The sequence below is a fragment of the Aythya marila genome (assembly GCF_965140915.1).
Source record: "Aythya marila genome assembly, chromosome: 12".
Taxonomy (NCBI): domain Eukaryota; kingdom Metazoa; phylum Chordata; class Aves; order Anseriformes; family Anatidae; genus Aythya; species Aythya marila.
In genome coordinates, this window is record NC_139053.1 from 16,512,936 (window position 1) to 16,535,524 (window position 22,589).

Below are 22,589 nucleotides of genomic sequence, written 5' to 3' on the forward strand. Positions count from 1 at the left end.
TTTTGTTTACTGCTGAAGAAAGCAGCAAAACAGTAGATGTAATAAAACAGGTTCTAAAGAGAAATGTATTAAAATGTCTACTCATCTACTTACTGAAGGAATATTTTGCTCAATGAGGACCATGAAGAGGTGATTTGCTAATGTAAAAATAAAATTCAGTTTACTATAAGACACAATGTGTTTCTCAAGATGAAACCATGGGGTGTGATTTTAAAGTAATGCATTTATTACAAATTAAGAACTTCTTGCTGTACTAATTGCTAAAAAATGTCTAAAGGCATGAGTAGTTCACAGTATTTCTTAATCCTTTCAACATTTTACTCTTCAGTATCAAATCTCAAAAATCCAAATATCGCCAGAAAATTGGCAAGCAGAGAAAAATCCTCCAGTTACTTTAGTTAAGATAACAGGTACATTTTACATAAGCAGAGTCACTTGTCCTTAGGAATTCAATGTTATTGCACCATCCCGTAGACCACATGAACCATAAATGTCTTTAAGCTCCAAACTACTATAAGATAGGTTTTATTGAACTGTAAGTCAATACTAAACTGGTTAGCTGGCAAGTTCATAATCACCAGAGGTAATATTCACAATTCAGGAGATTGGGTCAATCAAAACCTATATGTGCACGCTTTATTTCCTACTTTCACGACAAAGGGTGACAACATTAAAAATATCCAGTATCAATATTTCAAGAATCCTCTCAGTTTGAAGAGTCTTTGGCTCTACCCCACTTGGAACTTGCTGGAATTGGGGGTCATAAATGAAATTTCACAAATAATTCAGTGCTCCATACCAGCGACATATATTAACCATACTCAAGCTTACTAAATTATCCTCAATAACTAACTCCAATCTGCTACTCAGATAATAGTGTGGACGCTGCAAGTCTCACATTAACGTGGAATACAATGTTACAAGAAAGACTGAATGCAAAACATGAGAAATGCCAATAAAATGAAGATGAACAAAAGCCACAACCATGCACAGCATCACTCCCAAACTCTGGAGCAATGACTACTAGTTGTACATCAGTTATTAAGGTGAAAACATGGAGCACAAGCCAGTAAAAACTACTACAGCAGGATCTTCGTGAAGCTAAAACGTGAGAGCTGACCAGAGCAACACCCAACTTCACTCCTTCACATCAAGAAACCTAATATTGAGAGGACACTCACACTTTACCTGGTAAAACATCTCTCTCACAACGTACAGCCATGAAACCACATGAAAACGCCTTGCTACTTGAGAAACCTCCAGAGGAACGGAGCCCTTTCCTTCACGGAGCACCTTCGTGCAGATGTGCCTCATGGAGGCCACCGCGCTGGGCCAGGAGGAGGCCATAGCATCTCCACGCGGGCAGCCCCACGGTGGCAGCACTTGAGGAGGACACCTCTGAGGAGAAAGCCCAGAAGGTTCTGAGATGGAGGCGGCCGCCAGCTCCACGCTGCGTTGGAGGGCTGGATGCCGCATGCCTCTGCACGAAGACCAAGCGGCGGGAGGCCGGCGGCTTCCATTTCCTGGAGCGGGCCAGCTAATTTGTAAAATGGCTGCAAGGGCGCGGGGAGAAGGCTCCTCACCGCCTGCTCCAGGGCGGGGGCAAGATGGGGGCCAGACCCCCGCCATCCTCCCCGGGGCTACAACAGGGGGGCGAGGGGGACCGTCGGAAGGGACCCCGACCACCTCCATTTTGCTCGCCGACGGCCGCGGGGTGGGTGGGGCGGCCATGAGGCGCCGAGGGGGCGGGAAGGTGGCGGCCGGGGCTGCCCGAGGCTCCCCGCACACCGCGCCGTGACCTTGGGCGGGCGGCGTGGGCCCGGCCCGCCGCGCCGCTTCTTGTTCCCCCCCCACCACCACCACTTCCATTTTTATTTTTTTTTATTATTATTAATTTATTTATTTATTTATTTTGGCCGCGGAAAGAGTTTGAAGCGCTCCCGGCTCGGAAAGAAGGAGAAAAGGGGCGGGGGGTGAAAGGGGTGGGGGGGGGGGGAGGAAAGCAAAAGAGGAGGCCGCCCTCCGAACGGCCCCGGGACTTTCCCTGGCGGGGGGTAAAGGGGGAGCCGTGCCGGGGCCCCCCCCGGGCGGGTGAGGGGGGAGTCGGGCGAGGCCGGGGAGGGGGGTGCGAGGAGGTGGGTGCCGGCCCCGCCGCGGGGGAGACGCGGCTCTGGGCGCTGTGCGCCCGAGCTGCTGCCGCCGCCGCTGCTGCTGCTGCTGGTGGTGGTTACGCCAGCCCCGCCGCCTGCCTCTCTGCCTCTCCTCGCCTCTGATTCTGCGCACAGCCAGCCCCGAAGCCTGTCATTCTGCAAAACACAGTTTACTCAACAGAGAGAAGGGGGAGCGGGAGAGGTGGAGAGAAGGGGAGACGGCGCGGAGGAGCCCGGTCCCGCACCCCAGCATGGCTTCGGGGGACCTCTACGAGGTAGCGGGGGGCCGCGGGGCGGGCGGGCGGCGGGGGGGCGCCGCGGAGGGCAGCGTTTGGGAGCCCCCTCAGTTGCCGAAGAGCGGAGGAAATCGCCGAGGGAAGGGCTGGGGTGGGGGGAAAAGGGCTGGCGTGTGTGGCGGGGGGGGGGGGGGGGAGGGATGGAGCGGCTGCCCTCCCTTCCCTCTGCCTCTTTCTCTTTCTCTCTCTCTACTTTCCATCGGGCTCGGTCTTAGCAGGCCTTGCGAGAGGGAAGGAGGAAGGAGTGAAGGAGAGCGAGAGTTAGCGGTAGGATGGGGAGGTGATCGCAGTGCGATGAGCCCGGAGAGTGGAGAAAGTCCAGGTAAAGTCGCAGGCGCTCTGGACGTGCTGAATGTGCAGATTAGTGCGAAAAAATGCGCCCTGGCGCTGCCGGGAGGCGCAGGGATGGAGGCGGCTCCGCGCCCGCCGTGCAAAGTGCAGGAGCCGACGCCAGGTCGCCTCACCTCGCCCCCGGGGGGCGGCGGCCGGGGGAGCGGGGCTGGACGGGGCTGTGTGGGGCTCTGCGGGGCCGTGCGGGGCTCTGCGGAGCTCTGCGGGGCGGCCCCGGCCCCGCCAAGTTGGTTGCGGCCCCGCTCCGGCCGGGGGGCGAGGTGAGGTGCCCCCGGCCCCCCGCAGCCCAGGTGGGGGGCAGGAGGGGGGCAGGAGGCCGGCCCCGGGCGGATTTTGGCCTCAGGCACCCAGTTGTAGCGCCCGGACTCCTTGGACGAGTCTGGCCGCCCTGAGCGTGCCGGAGAAGAAGGGAGGAAGCGGGGATTAAAAAATGAGAGGGAGCGGACCCCAGGTGTGTTAAATACCCAGTGCCGGCAAATGGAAGCGGCGTGGAGCTCTGCCAGCCAAGCACAGCAGAAAGGACTGGGTGTCCCACGCCAGATCTTGGTCTAGAGCACCCTGCAGGGCACCACGACTGCTGGTGACACAGCCACTCGTGCCCTGGGTGTCCAGAGCGCGTGGCTCGAGGGCTGGGAGCCGATCGCCTTCCAGCCGGTGCTCAAGTGCTGCCAAGGCATCGCCGTGTGCTTGGGTGTGCAGCAACCGCTGCTGCGGACCTGGTCGGACTTTGAGTCCGGTTGGTGATGTGGTGTAGGTCCTCAGAGCGAGAACTGGAGGATCCGGCAGGTTTCGTGTAGATGCATTGTGCTTCGTCGTGGTCTTTCAGAGTCTCTGACAAAGGTCGTAGTTATAGGATGACACTGCTCTATTAGGACTTTATTTTACTGAGTGGGACACAGACCTTTGAAGTGGAAAGCACTTATGCTCTCCTAAGTGGTGTTAAATGATCAGAAGCACATGATGATTTGAATAGTACCATTGACCTTTTCCCCACCATTTTGCGATCTCTGTCATGTTACTTTGTAATTTTAAGGCTATTGCATGTCAACTGTATTGCAGTCGGGGCTCCAGTGTAGCCAGTGGGAGTTCTGTGAAGAACAACTTTGACCAGAGAAACTTAGTGATACAATTTTGTATCAGTAACTTCTGGGATGTGTAGAGGATCTCTGCTTGGTCTTGTCTCAGTTTTCATGAGATGTTTTGGTTAGTTCTGAAAAGAAATAAAACTAATACCTCTTGGGTTAATGGTAGCCACGGTGTTTTAGCTCCTACTCATTATTTTTAAAATCTACTCTTTTTTTTTTTTTTTAATGATCTTTGCCTTATTAGAAGGTGATGGCATTTGGCAGTTGGATGTGGGCTGTGTGTTGAGTACTGCTGCTTGGCATACGGGTGGTGTTGCTCAAGCAGTAGCCTGGTGTGGAGGTGTTCTGCGAGAGGGCAGGCTCGGAGCCCAGGTTGCAGGCAGTTTTGTGCCCGGTACTCTGCAGGCATTCGTATGGATGAATGTGAATTGTTAGTGTTGTGGTCTGAAGGCTCTGAATCACTTCCTTTCTTTGTTGCTTCACGTGAACTACTTTTGCTTATCTTTGTGTCATGTGGTAGAATTGTATCCACCAGAACAGGTAAGTGGGAGCATGGCTGTGCCTTTCTTGCTTGAGGTGTCTGAGATACAACCTTCTCAGCTGGTCCTGGTGTAAAAATCTTCATCTACATGTCAAAGACGTTGGGGAAAAAGTATGTGCAGGTCTTAGCTTATCAGCCCAGCTACATTTCGCATCTCCACTGTGAAGTTCTCCATAACTGAGGTCATAGGAAATGTCAAGAAAGCTGGAAGAGTTTGTATGTGTAACAGGTCACAAGTTTGCAGACTGTGGCTTCATTTTAAAAATGACTCAGTATGGCCTCCCTCCACCTTCCTGTCCCCAACCAACCAACCTCATCAGAGGCACAGTTTAGAAAGAACCTCTTAAAACTGGGATGTTCTGTGCCAGTTAGCAGATGAGATGTAGTGCTTTGTGTCTTCACAAAGAGCTGACACCTTTCTTGCTTGGATACACCACTCTTCTGTCCTCCTGCACAAGTAAAATGTTATGTAGATGACCCCTGAACAACTTCAGGACTTCAGCTTGAAATTTATTGGGGCTGTTGGTATAACAGTGATGCTGGGCTTATGGTAATATCCCCCAGGTGTACTACACTTCTGATTCTCTTTTGACTCTGTTAGTAATATCTGAGTCCTTCAAGGATTCTTACTGAACCTCAGCAAACAAGTCAACAATAATGAATACCTCTGCAACTGAGAGTCTTTAATACTGGCTGCACAATTATGTTTGTTACAGCCAATCTTGATTTAGGAGTCATGATAAAGCAGATTTTAAAAGTACACTTTGTATTACTTCTGCTAACTTCTTGTATGTTGGTGACGCTCAAGAAACTTGAATTTAACATTTTAAGTTTTGGAAATAGATGTTCATATTAATCCTGTCAGGTCATCAGTTATGTTTTTTTACTGCTATGTTCTTTTAAAAAACTTTTTAACCTTTCCAATTTAAAGATGAATTCACCGAGTATCTGTATATTCATGCAAATTAAGACCACAGATGAAATAACCTCAGTGTTTAGTTAACTGGGTGCCTTTCTCCAATTAAAAATAACTTCTGATCACCTGAAATACCTCTGATTAAATTTCTTTTAGAACCATAATGCAGTTCCCAATTTATTCCAGAAGCTAAAGAACACCCATTGGGAGTTCTGTTTACTGGTAGTCAGTTCTAGATTTGTGTATTAGAACCAAGACACCTTACATCAAAAGAGAGTTCCTTCCATTAAATGTTAGAAGGTTGGTATTAGTTTCAATGTTTTTATTTTTAAGTAACTATATATTTATTTTCCTTTAACAGTAACAAATATATATGTACTTCAGTGTAATTTCCAGGCTATATAAAATACTAGTTTTGAATTGCTTGAATTCCATATTCTTATGACTTCAAGCTTTTGTGGGCAGGTAAGAGCCATGGAATATTCCTTTTTTTTTCTTCTTTCTTGTAAGAGATGACCTGTTAAATATTAAAGAGCTATGCTGCATATTCCTTAGAAATAGCAAACTAAAAATAAAGGACTCACAAAAGGGTATTTATTCATAGTGGCCTTTAGGAAGACAGCCCTATTTTGCTTTATGATTTAAATACATTGTTGGATGTGTTGATAGGAAATCCTTTTCAATTCTGGTAACCAACAGAAAGGGTAATGTATTTATTCTTAAATACCAAATTTGTTGATTCACATTTAAGTTGTTGTCAGTGACTTGAGGTAATATTTTGTATTCTCCATCTTGAATTTAGTTCCCACATTATCTTAACACAAATACTTTTTTCACAAAGGTTCTGCTATTAAAAAATATGTAAGATGGCTTGAAAGGAAAAAATAAAATCAGTATGAACAGTGTACCTAAGTTTATTTTTCCTAACACGGACCATCCTGCTTAGTGCAATAAAATTTTATTTTATTGATGAATATATGAATCAGTTATCAGTATCACAGAGATGCTCATGAAGCTGACTTTGCTCTTCTTTATTTAATATTTTGGGGTTTTATATATAATAAACACAATTAGACATTCAGTGACAACGATGTTGAAATCTGAAGTCTTCTTTTAACATGGTGTCAGATTATATTACACCACTGTAGGTAAGTGATCTAAAGATTATAGCTCAGTCTCTGAAGGGGACTGTCACATGCATATATTTCTGGATCACAGTAATAAAATCATTCTTTAAACTGAGCAATTTTTGCATTAAAGTGTTACTCTGTTTAGGAAAGTGTGACGTTTTAAAAAATACTATCTTCTTACTGAAATGCTACAATGCCCATTGGAAGGAGGCTCGTCCACCTCAGTGACAGGTTTCAGTTAAATCTTAGCTGTGTAAGAATGAGCCGCCGTTTACTTTAGCTTATGTGATCCACCAGAAAGATAATCTATTTCCAGGTGAGTTGCAACATCTCTCACTTATACCTGCACTCAGGTACCAGCAAAGTCAACACTTGAAGATAGCAATGGCATGGTCTGGCCTGCTGAGTCGTTATGACATGTGGAGACATGCAAATCAGAGAACTGAACTTTTGGATGCTAGGTTTGGTTTGCAGATGTAGAGCCTAGAAAAAAATCTTTGGTCTACCAAAGTGAAGTTTACAAATATAGGTTTTTGAGCACTATTGTTTCCATCTTGCATCTCTTTCAACTGAGACATTTTTAGGAGAAACACAATCCTGCTTACAGAACCCTACTGGAAAGCAGAAATCTATGTTGAAGTGTTTCATGCATGTACCTTCTAAAGCAGAGGTGACTAGCAAAAAAAAACAAAACAAAACAAACAAAAAAAAAAAAAACAGTATATTTAATTAAACACTATAATTTCCCAATTTAAATCAACCTCTTTATTGACACAACAATCCCATGTTGAAGAAACCTGACATTTTACAAGCAGAAGGCAGTGGCTGAGGTGGGATCTGGGGGAGGTAGAACAGAGTTAAGCATCTGCTCCTGCTGTAGAATGGGAGGCCATGGATTTGGTAATGCTGGGTTTGTTCTCACCAGCTGAGCACCTGGTCATCTGTAATTAACATCTTTATTTCTTTTATTTGTCTTCTGTTTTTTTTTTTTTGTTTTGTTTTGTTTTGTTTTTTCTAAGTGGAAAAGCTTTACTAACGAGTATTTTGAAGACTCAGCTATTTACCTACCCGTTGTCATTGAATTGTTAACAAAGTCAATTTTCTGAAGCCAACTGTAGCCCAAATAAGGTAACCTGTGAGCAGCATTGTTCACAGCAGGTAGAAATCTTGCTGCCTGATGGAAGTTTACAGGACTGTCCAAATTAGGTGCAATCTGTAGTGCAGACAGTATTCTTTAATCCTAAACTGGACGATACATTAAATGGAGGTATAGTGCCAATAAAAAACAGTTAACCTGAGGTGCCTTCTGCATGGGTCTTGCATTTCTCTAAATAAATGATGCTGAGTGAGTTTCAAAAGCATAACTGGGTAACTCCAGCAATATTCATTATCTTACTAAGAAATTCCAGTATCGAGCTGCATATGGAACATTACACTGCCCATAATGACTGTCTTGTTTGCCTACAACGTCACTGTTACCACTACTCCAACTTCCTTATTACACTGGAAACTGCTGGGTGTATTTTGGGGATACCAAACACCAATCGATTTCTTATGCATGTGGCAATTTTCTTACAACCCTGATCGTTACAAAGTGCTTTATCTGGATCAAGTGTAGTTTATCTCAAGATGCATGTTACAAGAATGCTCCCCTTTGGAAAGACTACTGAAAATATGCTCTGTATCACCCTCGAAGGCTTAAACATGCAAAGACTTTCCCCCCAAGCAAAGCAATGGCACTGAACGTGCTTCCCTTCATTGACCAATTTCAGGGTTTATAGCTAACAGAAGATTAAAACAATTAAAGATAAACGTTTGCAATGCTTTCTGAATGACAAATACAGTGTTTTCCTTTGGCTTTGGTCTTTGGTTCAAAATTAAAAGCTGGCAATAAACTCATTGTTTAGTTATTGTTTCTGAAAGCTAAAATGTTTAGAGAGAGACTAGTTTAAATAATGGCAAAATTTAAATGTGATCTAATATTGAAATAAATTGGCTTTTTTTTTTTGTCAATGGAGTAATTGTGATGGCCAGCTATGCTGTAAATAGCATTTCTTTGTCCATTCATTTGACTTTTAGCAGTATTACAGTTTCTTGGCTCTGTATGTTTTCGTCAGTGCAATCCCTTTTTGTTGTTCCTCCTTACCCATATATTTTTCAGAAATTTTCTGCAACATGTTTTGTGACACTGGCATTTTGACATTGGCAAAAAATATATATATTCATTAACTATGTAATTGTTCCTGATGCCTAAATGATTAGGACAGAATACATCAAGCAATTTAACAAGAAATATTTGCAGTGTAGGGCAACCAGTAGTGGGGTGTATAGAAGATGTCTCACTTCATGTTTATGCAAATGAAAATATTCTGGTTTTGACAAAATGAAAATTGTCCTTTTGGCCCATTGAATAACAGCATCACACTCTTTGTTTATTATCAAAACTTTAGAATGGTAATATTGCAGAGCTGAAAGGCAACACACTTCAATCTGTTTTCTTCTATTACATAGAGAACATGTAGATTTCAATACTGTCTCATTATCAGTCATAATGTAAAATATTGTTGGAAATCTGTTATGTTTCTAAAAACTTGCACAATAATTTGATATGATGGATCTGTGTAGGAAAAAAAAAATTCTTCTGGCTTACCAAAGAAAGATGACTCCAGCAGAATTGTAAATGGTAGCAACATGATCAGTAGACTACAGCACAGCACTAAAACAAAACCAGTATTGAAAACATCTATCAGAAGTACACTTTTCTTTAAAAAACAGCTGTTGTCCCATTCAGGCTTTGCTAGATTTCTCAAGGGCCACCCACAGAAGTCCCTGCCCATTCCTTCAGAAGGGCAAAAGAAGGACAATGAGGATATTCTCTTCCATAAGGCACTTCACTGTGTTCATTTAGATTTGTGGGTTTTATTTGAAACCATCTTATAAACATATAGCCACTGACAGGTGCTTAACACTTGATGGATTAAGAAGGGGCACAAGGGACTACAGACCACCAATTCTCAGCTATATTGTATGCCAATTAGTAGCACCTGTAGAAGGAAGTACAATCTGCAGATACATGTGAGGATGCCTTGGTTTGGAGAAGAGTTACCATAAATTTTTAGACATAGGTCATGTCTCACAGAGCTCTTGGAGTCGAAGAAAAAGTGGATAGGGATGTCTATGGCCACTGCAAATGGATTTTTAAAAACCCTTCTGGTAAGAACCCCAAGGAGCTAATTAAACAAAGCTGTAGTCCCAAAGGGTTGGCTGTCTCTTGGGCAGCCTGGTTCAGGGAGAGGAAGCGGTAAAGGGCAGTTACAAATATCAGGGTTTCCAAATATCAGTACCAAGACCTGTGCTGTACAACAGACTCCTCAGCTATTGAAAGTAACCACATTTGTTGCTGATAATCTATAAATTATTATTAGCACTGTCAAAAGAAAGGTTGACAGTGAAGAGCTGGATGGCAGCAGCTGAAACTCAGTGTTTATAAATGCAAGCTAATGATCAAAGGAAAACTAATCCTGACTATACCTGCATAACAATGAGCCTTGAAGAAGCCGTTACTATTCAGGAGATATCTTGGAATCATTGTGGAAAGGCTTTGGGTGTGTCTACATTAGTATTTTAATTTGGATCAGGTGCCTGCTTTTGAAGTGAGTCTCTCCATGAGCTCACACCTGCATCTGCATCACAGAACAGCCTTACTGAGCAGTGACCACTTCCCTTCAGGTGAAACTAAACCAAAAAATGTGTTCCAGCTCTGAAAGGGTGCCCAGAGGATGGGGCCAGAGTGCTGCTTATCGGAGGCAAACCTCAGGCAAGCAGAATTCTGCGTGTTTTTATAAAAGCCATTGAGAATGAAACAGAAGATGGTCGTCTTCGTGTCACTGGGGAATGCCATTGTGCACTCACATCTGCAGAGCTGTACCCGCTTCAGAAAGGAGGGCAGAAGGGCACCGAGTGGCTGTCGGTGAAAAGACACCTTATGGCAACTTTCTGGCTGGCAGAAGTGATCGTGGAAGATATGAATTGTGGAGGACTGTGGAAAAGACAAATGGAGGATGATTAGTTAATCCAGCGATGAATGCTATTTCTCATTGCGCAAGAAAAGGCACGCAGCAAACGAAACGATCAGGCAGAGGGCTGAGACAAAGAACTACTTCTTCGCAGTAGTTAAAGCGTGGAACTCTTTGTCACAGGGTGTTGTGGAAGTCAAAACTATAAATGGTTTCGAAGAATGGTGCAGCAGCCTCTTGGAGGCTAGATCCTTTTATACCTTTCAGTACAAAGAAATCCTTAAACTGCTAATTATAAGAAGCCAGGAGGGAAGAGCAAAGGCAGCATGTACTCTATAGATTCTATTTTCCTAAGCATCCAGTATCAACTTCTATCGGAATATACACAGCATGGAGCTAGTGGACCTTTAGTCTGACCTTGTGTGGTACTTCTTAGGTTCGTACATACCACAGTCATTAAACAAACATGGGTATTGATTAAGATGTTGATGCGGTCTGTAGAGATCACAAACATACTTGCCTTACAAGTTGTGTTCTGGTATTCTAATTGCTAATCATTGCTAATTAGTATCCTTACACACGAAAGGACAAATCAGAATAGTGGGTCACTCCCTGATGCAGAAAAGGTCACTTTCTGTTTTAGAAACCTCTCAGTCCAGGCTCCCAACAAGATACAACAGGTGGAAGGAGCAAACTGAAGACTAGGAGGATGGAGGAGGTGATGAAGTAACATCAAAACAAACATGCAGAATAAAAACGAAGCGTTGGCTCACTGCCATAGCTGTGTGTAAGAACTGGGGTAAAGGGGTAAGGATATACTAAAAACCACTTGAGTAAATGCACAGAATCAGGGAATTTCTTAAGAGAGTCTTACTAGAAAGTTATATTAATGTAATTGTTTCTTATGAATAAAAATAGCTTTCACTTCCATAAGAAAAGTAGCATCTAAAACGGTTTGTTCACAACTTTTAACTAAATTTTTCAGTAGTCTTCATAGACTTCCCTAGTGCTGTACGGGATTGTTAATGCTCATCAGTCTTTAAGGGCTTGCCTGAATATATATTAAAAAGCCACCAACATCTAACAAACACAAAAAGTTGCTATGTGGTGTAATTTTTTTCTTTGTTTTGTGTGTTTTGTTGTTTGTTTGTTTGTTTGTTTTTTCCCCGAAATGGTGATTACTAATACACTTAGATGCAAACAGTCTAATCTTTAACTGACGAGCTCATCTTGTTATATCCTTTCATATACACAAATACTAACTTTTTCTTGACATCACTTAGCACTCTGCAGTGAGCAGTGGTATTTTAAACTGTTCTCAGATGTCAGGCTAACTACAAAGGAAAGAGCTTTGCTTATAAATCTTATTGCTCTTAGTCATAAGAGCAGAATTACAAAACAGAATATCACATTATATAGTTTTTTTAAGACTACTTTGTAGCATTTGCATGATTATGCTAATGGACTTCAATTGAAATGTTACAAAGCTAAATTTTTCTAATAATTTTTTTTAGCTGTTAAATCATTTCACTTTTTTGGAGAAGGGACTGTTGCAAAATACATTAATACATTAATACACCTGATTAATTTGTTTTTTCAGAAATCTTTTTGCAATAGGTTATCAGGTTGTTTAGCACAGGAAATCTCACAGGAGAAGTGCTGAGGAATTCCTGCTAAATACAGAATGCAACAATGTTGATCACAAAGTTTCTTTGGTGGTTAATGTAAGGAAGGAATAGTTGAATCCGATGCAGCAACGAATGTGCAGATTTAGGAGGATAGACCATAAGAAAGCTGCCTTTGGATTGAATTGGATTGAAGTGGTTGAATTTGCCTCTAAATGAGCAGAGGAAGTAACGACCTTCTAGGTTCACCAACAGTATGAGATAACAGCATGGCTTTAAATTAAATGGGAATACAATCCATATAGGAAAGGAGGTGGAGAAGTTTTGGATCACACAGTAAGTACAAGGAATTGTAGGGTAAACTACATTCATGTACTAAAATGTTTCCATGTGTCTGCAGGGGAAATAAGCTGGAAGTTCATGAAGGAATAAGTCATGGCAATTATGACTGATAAAGGAACAACACAATTTTGCTGCAGTAACTGTGGACTGGACTGTAACAGAGGTTGGGTGCACAAGCTCAAGTTGTTCTTACTCCCAAAATGTGAAAAGTTGAAAAGCAACTTCCAGTCTTGTGTAATTCGGTGTTACCACTGGCTTGTAATTTACTTCTGTGCGGAAATATCAGAACTGATATAATAGTCAGCAAAAAGATGATTAGTACAGATGACAGGGAGCATGACAGTGTTTTACCCGAACAGTGACTATTACTTACCTAATACTGCTGTATGCTACAGATAAATAATAATGATGCATTATAGCTATACTCTGTATAGCTGGCAAAACACACCATACTACGGAAACAATGACAAAATTATCAGCAAACTGAAAGAAGCAACAGGTATCAGCTTCACCTCTTTGGCATCAGGTTTTTTAGTATTTTAGAAGCTGCCGTGCTGCTGTGTACACACTAGCGGGACGTTCACGCTTTTGGGGGAACTGACAGACGAGCACAGCATCAGCCTGTGCTGGGTGGGATGCCCGAGCACCCTGACAGCAGCCGGGGAGCACAGCAGCAGTGTGCACAGCCCCTCTCATGTCCTCGCTCAGCCAAGGATGTTCTGGTGCTGCTGGAAGCGGCCTGGCTGCCCGCCTGCCTTCCCCGCTTCCCCTTTTGGGTTGGAAGGACACAAAAGATGACCCAGTGCCACCCCCTGCCGTGGGCAGGGACCCTTCCCAGCAGCCCAGGCTGCCACAACCCCATCCCCCTTGGATGCTCCCAGGGATGGGAGCATTGCCGTGATGGAAGATTCCTGTTACTCCCAACCGAATAACACCCCCTCGCTTTGCTGTCAGTCTACACAAAGGATGCTGGATCTTTTTCCTGCATTGTTTGACCGTCCCACGCTTTGGCTCTTTGACGTGACATTACTTACAGTGTTTCCAGTGAGTGCCAGGGGTAGCACATTTCTCACTCTTAGAAGTGGTATCAAATATTGAAGTGTGTGCATGGTTACCACTTATTGACAAGCTGCTGTGAGCTGTGATTTGAATTGTTCTGCGACTGTGCTGCTGTTATTTTTTGTGCTTCATTTACTCATATCAAATACCGCTGACAACCTGCTGTGTTTAGAAGACAAAGGCAGGTCTTTTTTTAACATGAACTGGACCTTCCATTTTTACCATGAATGATGCAGTTTTTCTCCTGTGCTATTAACTGCTCCTCTTATAGCCTACTTAGTGTTAAGGAAAAGAAGGCTTGTGTGCTGCTACATTAAAATGTGTAAGCCACCCTTTTACTTTGGATATACAATCTCCGTTGCTCTTACAGCTTAGTGCATACACCCGTTGATTTTCTGTACTCCATCTCAAGGTATGTGTCCAAAGTACAGTACACAAACCAAGGAGAACACTGAAATGCTGTTCCATCCCAAGCCAAGACAGAATTCCTGAAGTGCTTGATATAATTTCCAGCTTAGCCTAACTTCTGCAGAAGTTCTAGGTTCCCACATAAATTCTGGATTTTACTGCAGCTCAGAACAGCTCTCACAGAACTTTCCTAACCACCTTTCTTCCTATTGCCATCCCAAGATCATGAGCACTGCTGGTGAGTCGCGGGCTCACGGCAGTGGTCTTTCCGACCCAGTTAGGCACCGAGCGTGTTGTCTAGTAGTGAAAATCACCAAGGTCTGGTTTGGATGTGTATTTAAATACACACACGTACAGGCAGCAAGGGGATATCTGGGATTGCCTACTGGATATTTAATATTTGATGCATCACTTATTCAAGATTTAGAAGTAAGCCTCGGGGCTAGCTGAGGAGCTGTGTGAGCGGCCTCAGATCTTGCAGGACTGAGAGCAAGGCCTCCCATTCCCCTTCTGATTAGAGAGGAACGTAACTCGGCTTTGCAGTAACAGATGCAGTGCCTCTGAGCGAGACAGGACGAACCAAGAGCGTTCTGCAGTCATTTTGTTGTGTGTTGGGTTTTTTTCTTTTGAAGTGACTGGTCTTCAGCTCCATTTCTGAGAAGGTTTCACGAAGCTCTGACTCAAACAGAGACGTCTCTGACTAGGGTAAACCAGTAGCTGCAGCACGTCTGGGACAGAAACTGCGAGCTGCGAGGAGAACGTTCCCCTTTTCAAACATGGAGGCAGCTGCTTTCGATCTGTGGCTTCTCGCTGCTATTGTGCGAGGCAATCACACTCTGTGAGCTGCAAGAGCCACAACAGAGGCTAAGCAAAGCTGCGGCTCATTTAGGACTGGGTGTTATTTTAATGAGCTTAATAAATCCTATATAGGACCGAGAGCTTCTCTGGAGTTCTCAGTCCTGCAAAGCAGTGCTCCCAGCCCGACCTTTGAACCAAGTACACTGTGGAGCTCTGAAAAACTGCGCCAGCCCCACGCTGCACCAATCTCAGCAACACCAGCGACCCTGGCGTAAGAGTTCACCTGCTTTATTTCGCAGCTGTTTACAGCATCAAGGTGATCAGACTTCTCTGAGCAGAGCTTAAATGACATTGTACTGCAAATGGCTTCCACTGCCCCTGGTCACCCTGTTCACAGACTTCCACAGAAGGTAAACCTCACGTAGAAACAAACTGCTTTGCTCTGTGAAATGAAATAAGTACCCCGAAAAGATAGGCAGCTGGCACTTCTGTTAACCAAGCTCATCACGTGGCTGAAGTTGAAACGTTCATGAATGTTAATACTGTTCTTCTAAAACATGAACGGCAAGGATTTGTTTCATGTGCAGGATATACGCTGACCTTCAAAGGGCAAAATTCATTGCGGCACCATTTATCTCACTTTTAGGAAAACAGGATGGAAAGAAATCATTAATTCTACAGTCATGGCTATCAACTCCTCATCACAGACAGCCATATCATGTAATCACTCCCATCAAGAGAAATGGATATCTGGATCAGACTCTGTCTTAAAATGAGCAGGGCTCTTTCCTCCTGGTCCTAAACTTTAAGGTTGCTTCTGGAAAGGATTGCTGACACCCAACTCCCGCAGTGGTTAGGATTGAAAATGCTCTGAAGGAAAGACCCAGCCAGCCTGCAGACTCTGAGGCCTCCTCTGCAGAAAAACACATTCATCACAGAAACCGAAAAATGACTCAGGGTGATGAACTGGCATGGTTTTAAAAGGAAAGTACTATCGCACATGTTTTCTGGCCACAGGACAGCTTCATTAATGGACATGAATTGTAAATTATATATTTGGGGGATGTCTACTTTGTAACATTCAAAAACTTTAAAAAAAATAACCTTTATAAAATTATTCCAGCATGCTTTAATACCAAAAGCTGATAAGTATGGTAGATATACCAAGAAAATTAAAAGCCCTGGGGCTACATATTTTTATAAAAGTCTTTTAAAAAAACAGGACTTCAAGTGGCCAAGTTTACCTTGCTCATTACAGCGCTGGAGGGATTTGGTTGTGCATAGCTATGAGGATAGCAGTGTTTAAATAACATACCAGAATCTACCACTGGTTTAATACTTTGTGTCTTCTACCAAGAAATAATTTACAGCTTTTGACACAGATAATTAGGGAAAGATCAGATGTGCAAGGTACTAGCATTACTTAGGGGAACGTGGAATTTACAGATATATTAAAAAATATTGCTGTCCTACTGTTTGATAAAGCCACATTTCCTTTCTTTTTTATGAAACATTTTGAAAAGGTTTTCAGGTGTCTAGAAACAAAACATACCTGAGGGCTGGCCCTTAAATGAAAATATTCACATCTTTCCATAATGCCTATAGTGCAAGAGGTGATAGTGCTCTGACAGGAAAATGACATCCCAGAACACACATCTTGCTGTGGTATCTTTCCTTAGATCTGTGCTGCTCTCTTTTTTGTGTTTGTAGCTTAAGAAAGTAGAAAATCTCCCACGTGACATATGGCTAAGGCAGTCACTTTCTTCACCAGCAGGGACACACAATTTAGGCAGTACATACAGTGATTTCCAGATCATTCCTAACCCCAAACCACTTGTTCTACTCTGAAAGCTCCAAGGCACTTCTTCTGTGCTTAACGCTGCTCCATCCATTTTCCATCCCATCTTCTCCCATCCGTTCATCTTGCTTTGTGGAATTTCCCTGGATGTTGCTGGCCTCGTTGTTGGGAAGTCATCCACCAGCCCTGCTGCCCGTCCCCAGCTCTCTGGCACCCCATGGCCTCTCTTCCATTCATAGGGAAGTTACCCACACCTGAGTCCATGGCCTCAAAATTAAGCTCAATATGTACAGCTTTCATATAGGCAACAAAAGGATTCGAAGGACAGGGAAGTGTCGCTTCTGTACTTAATCAGTGAAAGAAAATCTTTCCTACTCAGCTGCCCTGGCCCAGTGAGCTCATGTACCAATAATGCAAACTACTGGCTGAATTTACCCCGTGGAGTTCCCTGATCTCTGAAATGCAGAACTGGGTTATTTTAATAGAAATTGATTCGCTAGTCATGAATTTCATTTGAGGAAATCATGTATTTTTTGGTTCTGTCTGCTCTAAAGTGACAGCAGCTCTTTTACATACCCCAACAGTCTCAACAAACTATTTAATAAGTTTGAAGTTGAGAAGAAAACTCTGTTACTTCTTCAGTTCCCTCAACAAATTTTTGGTGAATCATGCCTAGTAAATGATTTCTCAGGTCAGCAAAACCAACTCCTGTCTTATTTTCAGGCACAGACACAGGATACGAATCCTTGCAACTCTCAAGATAAAAAGGCTTTAATGTATTTAGCTATGGTAAAAAAATATATATACAAACCAGCAAATTCAAAGTATTTAAACTATTTCCTTACATTGGATTAGTACTTTATGTGCCTGCTTTCAGAGTACTCCTAAAGTGTTTTAATTGGTTTAATTAGTATTTTTGCATTCATAGCATGTGCTTCTAAAAAATCAGACACTGAGAATTTCATTTTTAAAGGCAGATTACTAATTTTTTATAGCATGTGTAACTTTCAGATGTGACTTCTTTGCAAGGTTTGCACTGTGTGGTATTATGACTCAAAATAAATTCAGATGAATATCTGGCATTTGAATTTTTCACAAACAGATCAGAATATTCCTGTCCTGTTTCAGCAAGAAAGGGTACAGATTTATGCGGATGTAAAGCAGTTTGTAGACAGATGTGGGCAATTATATAGCTGTATGCAATAATCCAGTATAGCACAGGGGGAAGCTGTTCTCTTTGGCCATATGACTGAACACATGGGTACAGATTTAAGACAATAAGTAGTAAAATTTTTGCATAGCGGGAATAAAACTGGGGCATGGAACTGAACACACTGCATATCTTCCTTTTATTTAATTTTGCCTTTGTCTTTAGTCACAGCTGTCCCATCTTTAAGAGGTACACACTTCACAAAGAAAACAAGATGTCTTGTGTTGGCCTGAATGCAGTTATTGTAGTCCTGCACTTCATAAAAATGTTTTCCCTCCAAATTATATGCAATAAGTTAATTTGAACTTCAAACAGATTAAGGAGCCCTAGTGTTTGTGATGAAGTTGTAGAATATGGTTTCTGAAGCAGCTACAAAATTGTAGACAGAGGCACCATTTTAGCACCAAAATCCTACAAAACCTAAAGAAATGTGGAGACCACCTGTGCAGTTAGCTGCCAACCACTCAGCAGGATTTAAGATTTGGGGAGTTAAATTAGCTAACAGAGAGGTGCCAGTGGCTGGAAGTTTACCCTGCATAAATTAGAAATTAGATACACTTTTTAACATTAAGGTTATAGCATTTTATGGCACTTAGGAAGTTTCCCTACCAGTAATGGCACATTTTCTGTGAATCTCTTCAAATCAAGATGTGATGGTTTTCTAATAGATGTGGCTTAACTACATCAAAACTTGGGACCCGGTACGGCACTGCTGAATGTAAACCATTGCTGTGTTACCCAAGACAGGCTAGATGGATAGACTTGTCCCTTCTGGCCTTCAAATCTATCAATCTGTGAGCCTGTAAGTAATGCCGTGACAGATAAATAATCAAGTCTGGGCCATCACACAAGAGAAACATGGGTGCCTCTTAAATGAACAATGTCACTCCAGCGGCAGTGGTACTTCTGTGCCGTGGCATATAAAACTTACTCTAGATCTGTACTCCACCGTTTGTCAAAATGTTATCAAGACACTGCATCCCCAAAAGTTTTATAGCCACAGCCCAATTGTTTAGCGAAGAAAGGCAACACTGGTGACAGAGAAAAAAATGTTGGTATCATATGCTGTTCATTCTGCGAGATCATTCTTATTTTACTAGTCTTCTATTTTTAATTTTAGCTTACACTATGCAGTAAATTTATGCTAGAAATGCAAGCTTAAAATGTTGGAGAGCTCAAGCTCAAACATGCAGAGTATTTCACCATTATTATGAGAATATCTGATGAATAGGATATTATTAGGTTTGTATTTTAAAAATGGTTAAAAACCCAGAGTTTTAAGAAAGCGTGGTGACCAACTGGTCAAGAACAAGTTCTCGTGTGTGAATATACTATAAAGTGCTTTTCACTCTCATGTGGCAGCAATTTTACTATTTCATACTGTCACAAACAATTTCAGAATCTAATTCTTCAGAATTACAAATTTTCTCATTGTGCCTGCAGCATATGTAGATTATCAGAGGATGCCGTTCATAGAGCAACATGCCCACAACTACCTGCATAGATTTCATATTGCTGACTACACATCCTCTAACTAGATAGTCATTAGATGGTAAAGAAACTAGATCCTAAGATACAAATTCTGGGTTAGAAGTGAGCCTGAAAAATCTCTTTGCTCTCCAAAAATCTACTATATGAAATTGAAGCCAAATAGATTCTTATTCTGGAAATTGGACAGGACTCTCCATTATTAATACGCATGGTATTAAGAAGGTTATTTAAAAATTAAGAAAATACATCACCAAACAGTTGAAAGTCAAGTTATTTTCCAACATTTTGATTATCTTGAATAAAAATTACTTTATATTATATGGCCATCCACGGAAGTTACTTAGCACCCAAGAGTGCTCATGTGAGCAAGAAGCATTTCCAAGAAAATGGAGGAGATGTAGAAGTGACTCATATGCTTTGTTCTCCCTCACTGTCACCTTCAGAAGACTCCAGCAGTGTAGAGGGAAACCAAAGAACGCTCCATTCAGTTTTCCCCAGTGGCTGTCATCTAACTAGCATATATCCTTACACGTGTTGTAAAGCATCTCAGATTCCCTTTGAAAGTAATTCACGGGTGTGAACTTGCCTTTTAAAATTTGTACTGACTGTTTGTAATTGTTCTAAAACAGAATCAAGAAAGCAGAAATTGTAAAGATAATGTAGCATACGGTAATGCACATTTTGGATTTGCCCTGTACTACACAGTGCATATTCAGAACACTGCATGTGACATTCAACAGCCAAGGGCAAGGTCTTTTCCAGAATAACACCGAATTTTTATACTGCAAAACTGACATCATTGGTTTTGGAGCACACTAGCAATCATTAACACTGATCTGACAGACACTCTATACTAGATTTTCTGATCAACATATTCTGACCATTTAATTTTAAGAACAAGTAAAACTTTATGGCATAATACATATTAAAAGTGTTCATAGCTCCAGGCTCCACCTGTCATGCTATTAAATAATAGTAATGATCATTAGCATCCGTGGATTAGCAGGATAGATTTGCATGGTGCTTTGTAACTACAAAAATAATGTTTCAGAGTACTAATTGGGCAAAAACATACTACTCTCTAGGGAAACTCTCCGATTATCAGAAACTGTCAGTTTGTTTAAATCCTTTTTCCATGACCACCAAGAGTTTCTTGTTTCCTTGGAATCAAACTAAACACTTTAGTCATGTGCATACCATCTTGAAACCTTCAAAATATCTACATAAAATACTTTTCCTCCATATCTAGAAGACAATCTTAGCTGTGTTCTAGATTTCAAGTTTAGTTAATACCCATGAAATACTCCAAAAAGATTAGGATTTTTTTGTTCTATTATTAGGCTACAGCTGACAAACATAATAAAAGCTTTCCCCAATGTTTATGAGTATTCTTGTTGAAGTGGTAAGAATATAACACTCTTCCATTGTGTTTCTACACTGTTTTTTCTATGTATGGCTTTGTACACAACTGCTCCTTGGAGACAAGGACAGGTTGGCATGATCAGAAATTTGTTATGTAATTCCACAGCCATCTAACCCAGGCACATTCTTTTTCCCAGCAAACTAAAATGTGTATTCATCTTATGAGCCTCTTAGCCCTCCTAGATATGCTAGGGACGTTACATTGGATAATCTACTACAACACCGCTAAGTACAAGCAGCAGGTAGCACAAATGCTAAATGCAGACATTCAGTGTAAGTTAAACAATCTTTTTTTCCCATTTTAAACAGATTTGCTTCATCAAAATTTTCATTTTTCAGACTGCTGTACATAAAAATTATTTCAGTGCACCTTTCCCATTTTCAATACCAGGCCTGAAATCACTTTACAGAGGAGGTGTTCTTTTCAGATAAAGCAAATAAAGATGAAGTGAGCAGTTGAGGTGGTGGCTTGAAACACAAGCCCAGGCTTTTAAGCCCCACCTAAGCATTTTGTGCTATGTTCTCTTACTGTATCTGCACAAACCTCCTGGATAAGTATGAGAACTACAAGTACATTTCTATTAGCATGATTCCTCCTATCTTTGTGATAAAGTACAGCAATGTATCCCTCTTGAATTCAGGCTGGCTTTATTTCCTTCACACTGGATGAAGAGCTCATATGTAGCTGCTACCATGCCACGTATTGTTTGTTCACACCCCAATTTACCACACATTTTCTTGTCCTGCTCATACCATAAATAGTGGATGCTCGTACAAACAGTGAAAATGCACAGGTGTGACCTTAAATGGGGATATTGACTTCACGATGTATCTCAGTGTTAAAGAATGTCCATTTAATGACTAAGAAATTACATTTAACCTTGTGATCAAGCTGACCTTGGTCCTCCAACCCATCTCTCCCTCGTACATCTCAGAGAGCAGACTGCTCTTGCTGTATGACCTGCGAGTCAACAATCCCTGATGCTGTCAGGTCAAGGAAAGGAGGAAGTTCAGAGCTGCTTATGGGAAACTCCCTTCCAGCAGCCTGGTAAATCTAAACTCAGTGTAACTGAGTCAGTTCATGCGCCCATTTCTACAGACTGAACAGAACTCAGTTTCCCAAATTCAGCTGCTTTTCCAAGTAGAGAAGAATTAATAAATTAGTAAATAATTAGTAAATATTTTTGGCAAAAACTATGTGTCACTGAGTCTTGGAATAATGTAGGTTGGAAGGGACTTTTGGAGGCCATCTGATTCAGCCCCCTTCCTGCAAGCAGCACCAACTTAATTAGGTTACTTGGGGGCTTGTTCAGGCAAGATCTGAGTATCTTCAAGGATGAATATTCCACAGCCTCTCTGGACACCTGTTCCAGTATTGGATGATATGTATGGTTTGTGTTAGGGGTGACTGTGAGAATACTACAAGACTATCACAGACTCATTAGAAGATTAATTAGGTGCAAGATTCATGAGAGTCTCTAACAACTTATTAGGTATTTGTTAAAACTCCTTTCTGTAATTTCATAAGCCATTTGCAAGTGGAACCTTAGTATTAAATGTGACCCAGAGGTTTTTTATACTAAATTGTGAATTTAAACTTCCATTCATAAACTGTGTGGAAAACAGTATGGGTGTTGGAGCACCAACCCGTGTGTGTTGGTCTCTGCACTGACTCTCAATTAATAATAAGCAGACAGCTGCAGCCCTCACAGCCTCAGTCTGTGACTGGCATAGTGCCACGGAGAGAACATATACTAGTCTAATCCCAGTGAGACGAATGTAGGGAATAAATCTAAAAACCCTACATTTATAAACATGTAGTGCCCCATTCTGCAGAGGCCCAGGGAACAAAGCCCTTTGCCTCACCATTGCTGTAAATGCATCCAGGAGCAGCTGAGGCATTACGACAGCCCCCAAGTTAGGAATCTGACTAACAAATGGATGGAAAATT

The 22,589-nt window shown here is 42.0% G+C and overlaps 1 protein-coding gene across 1 annotated transcript in view; it reads left to right on the forward strand.

The window, feature by feature from the left end:
- Window positions 1-2,024: 2,024 nt before the first annotated feature.
- Window positions 2,025-22,589, forward strand: part of CDYL2 (chromodomain Y like 2) — a 58,733-nt gene continuing 38,168 nt past the window's right edge. The window contains exon 1 of the mRNA XM_082770177.1: window positions 2,025-2,425. Coding sequence (XP_082626303.1) covers window positions 2,402-2,425 — 24 coding nt within the window. The 5' untranslated portion in view covers window positions 2,025-2,401. The remainder of the gene's footprint in view (window positions 2,426-22,589) is intronic.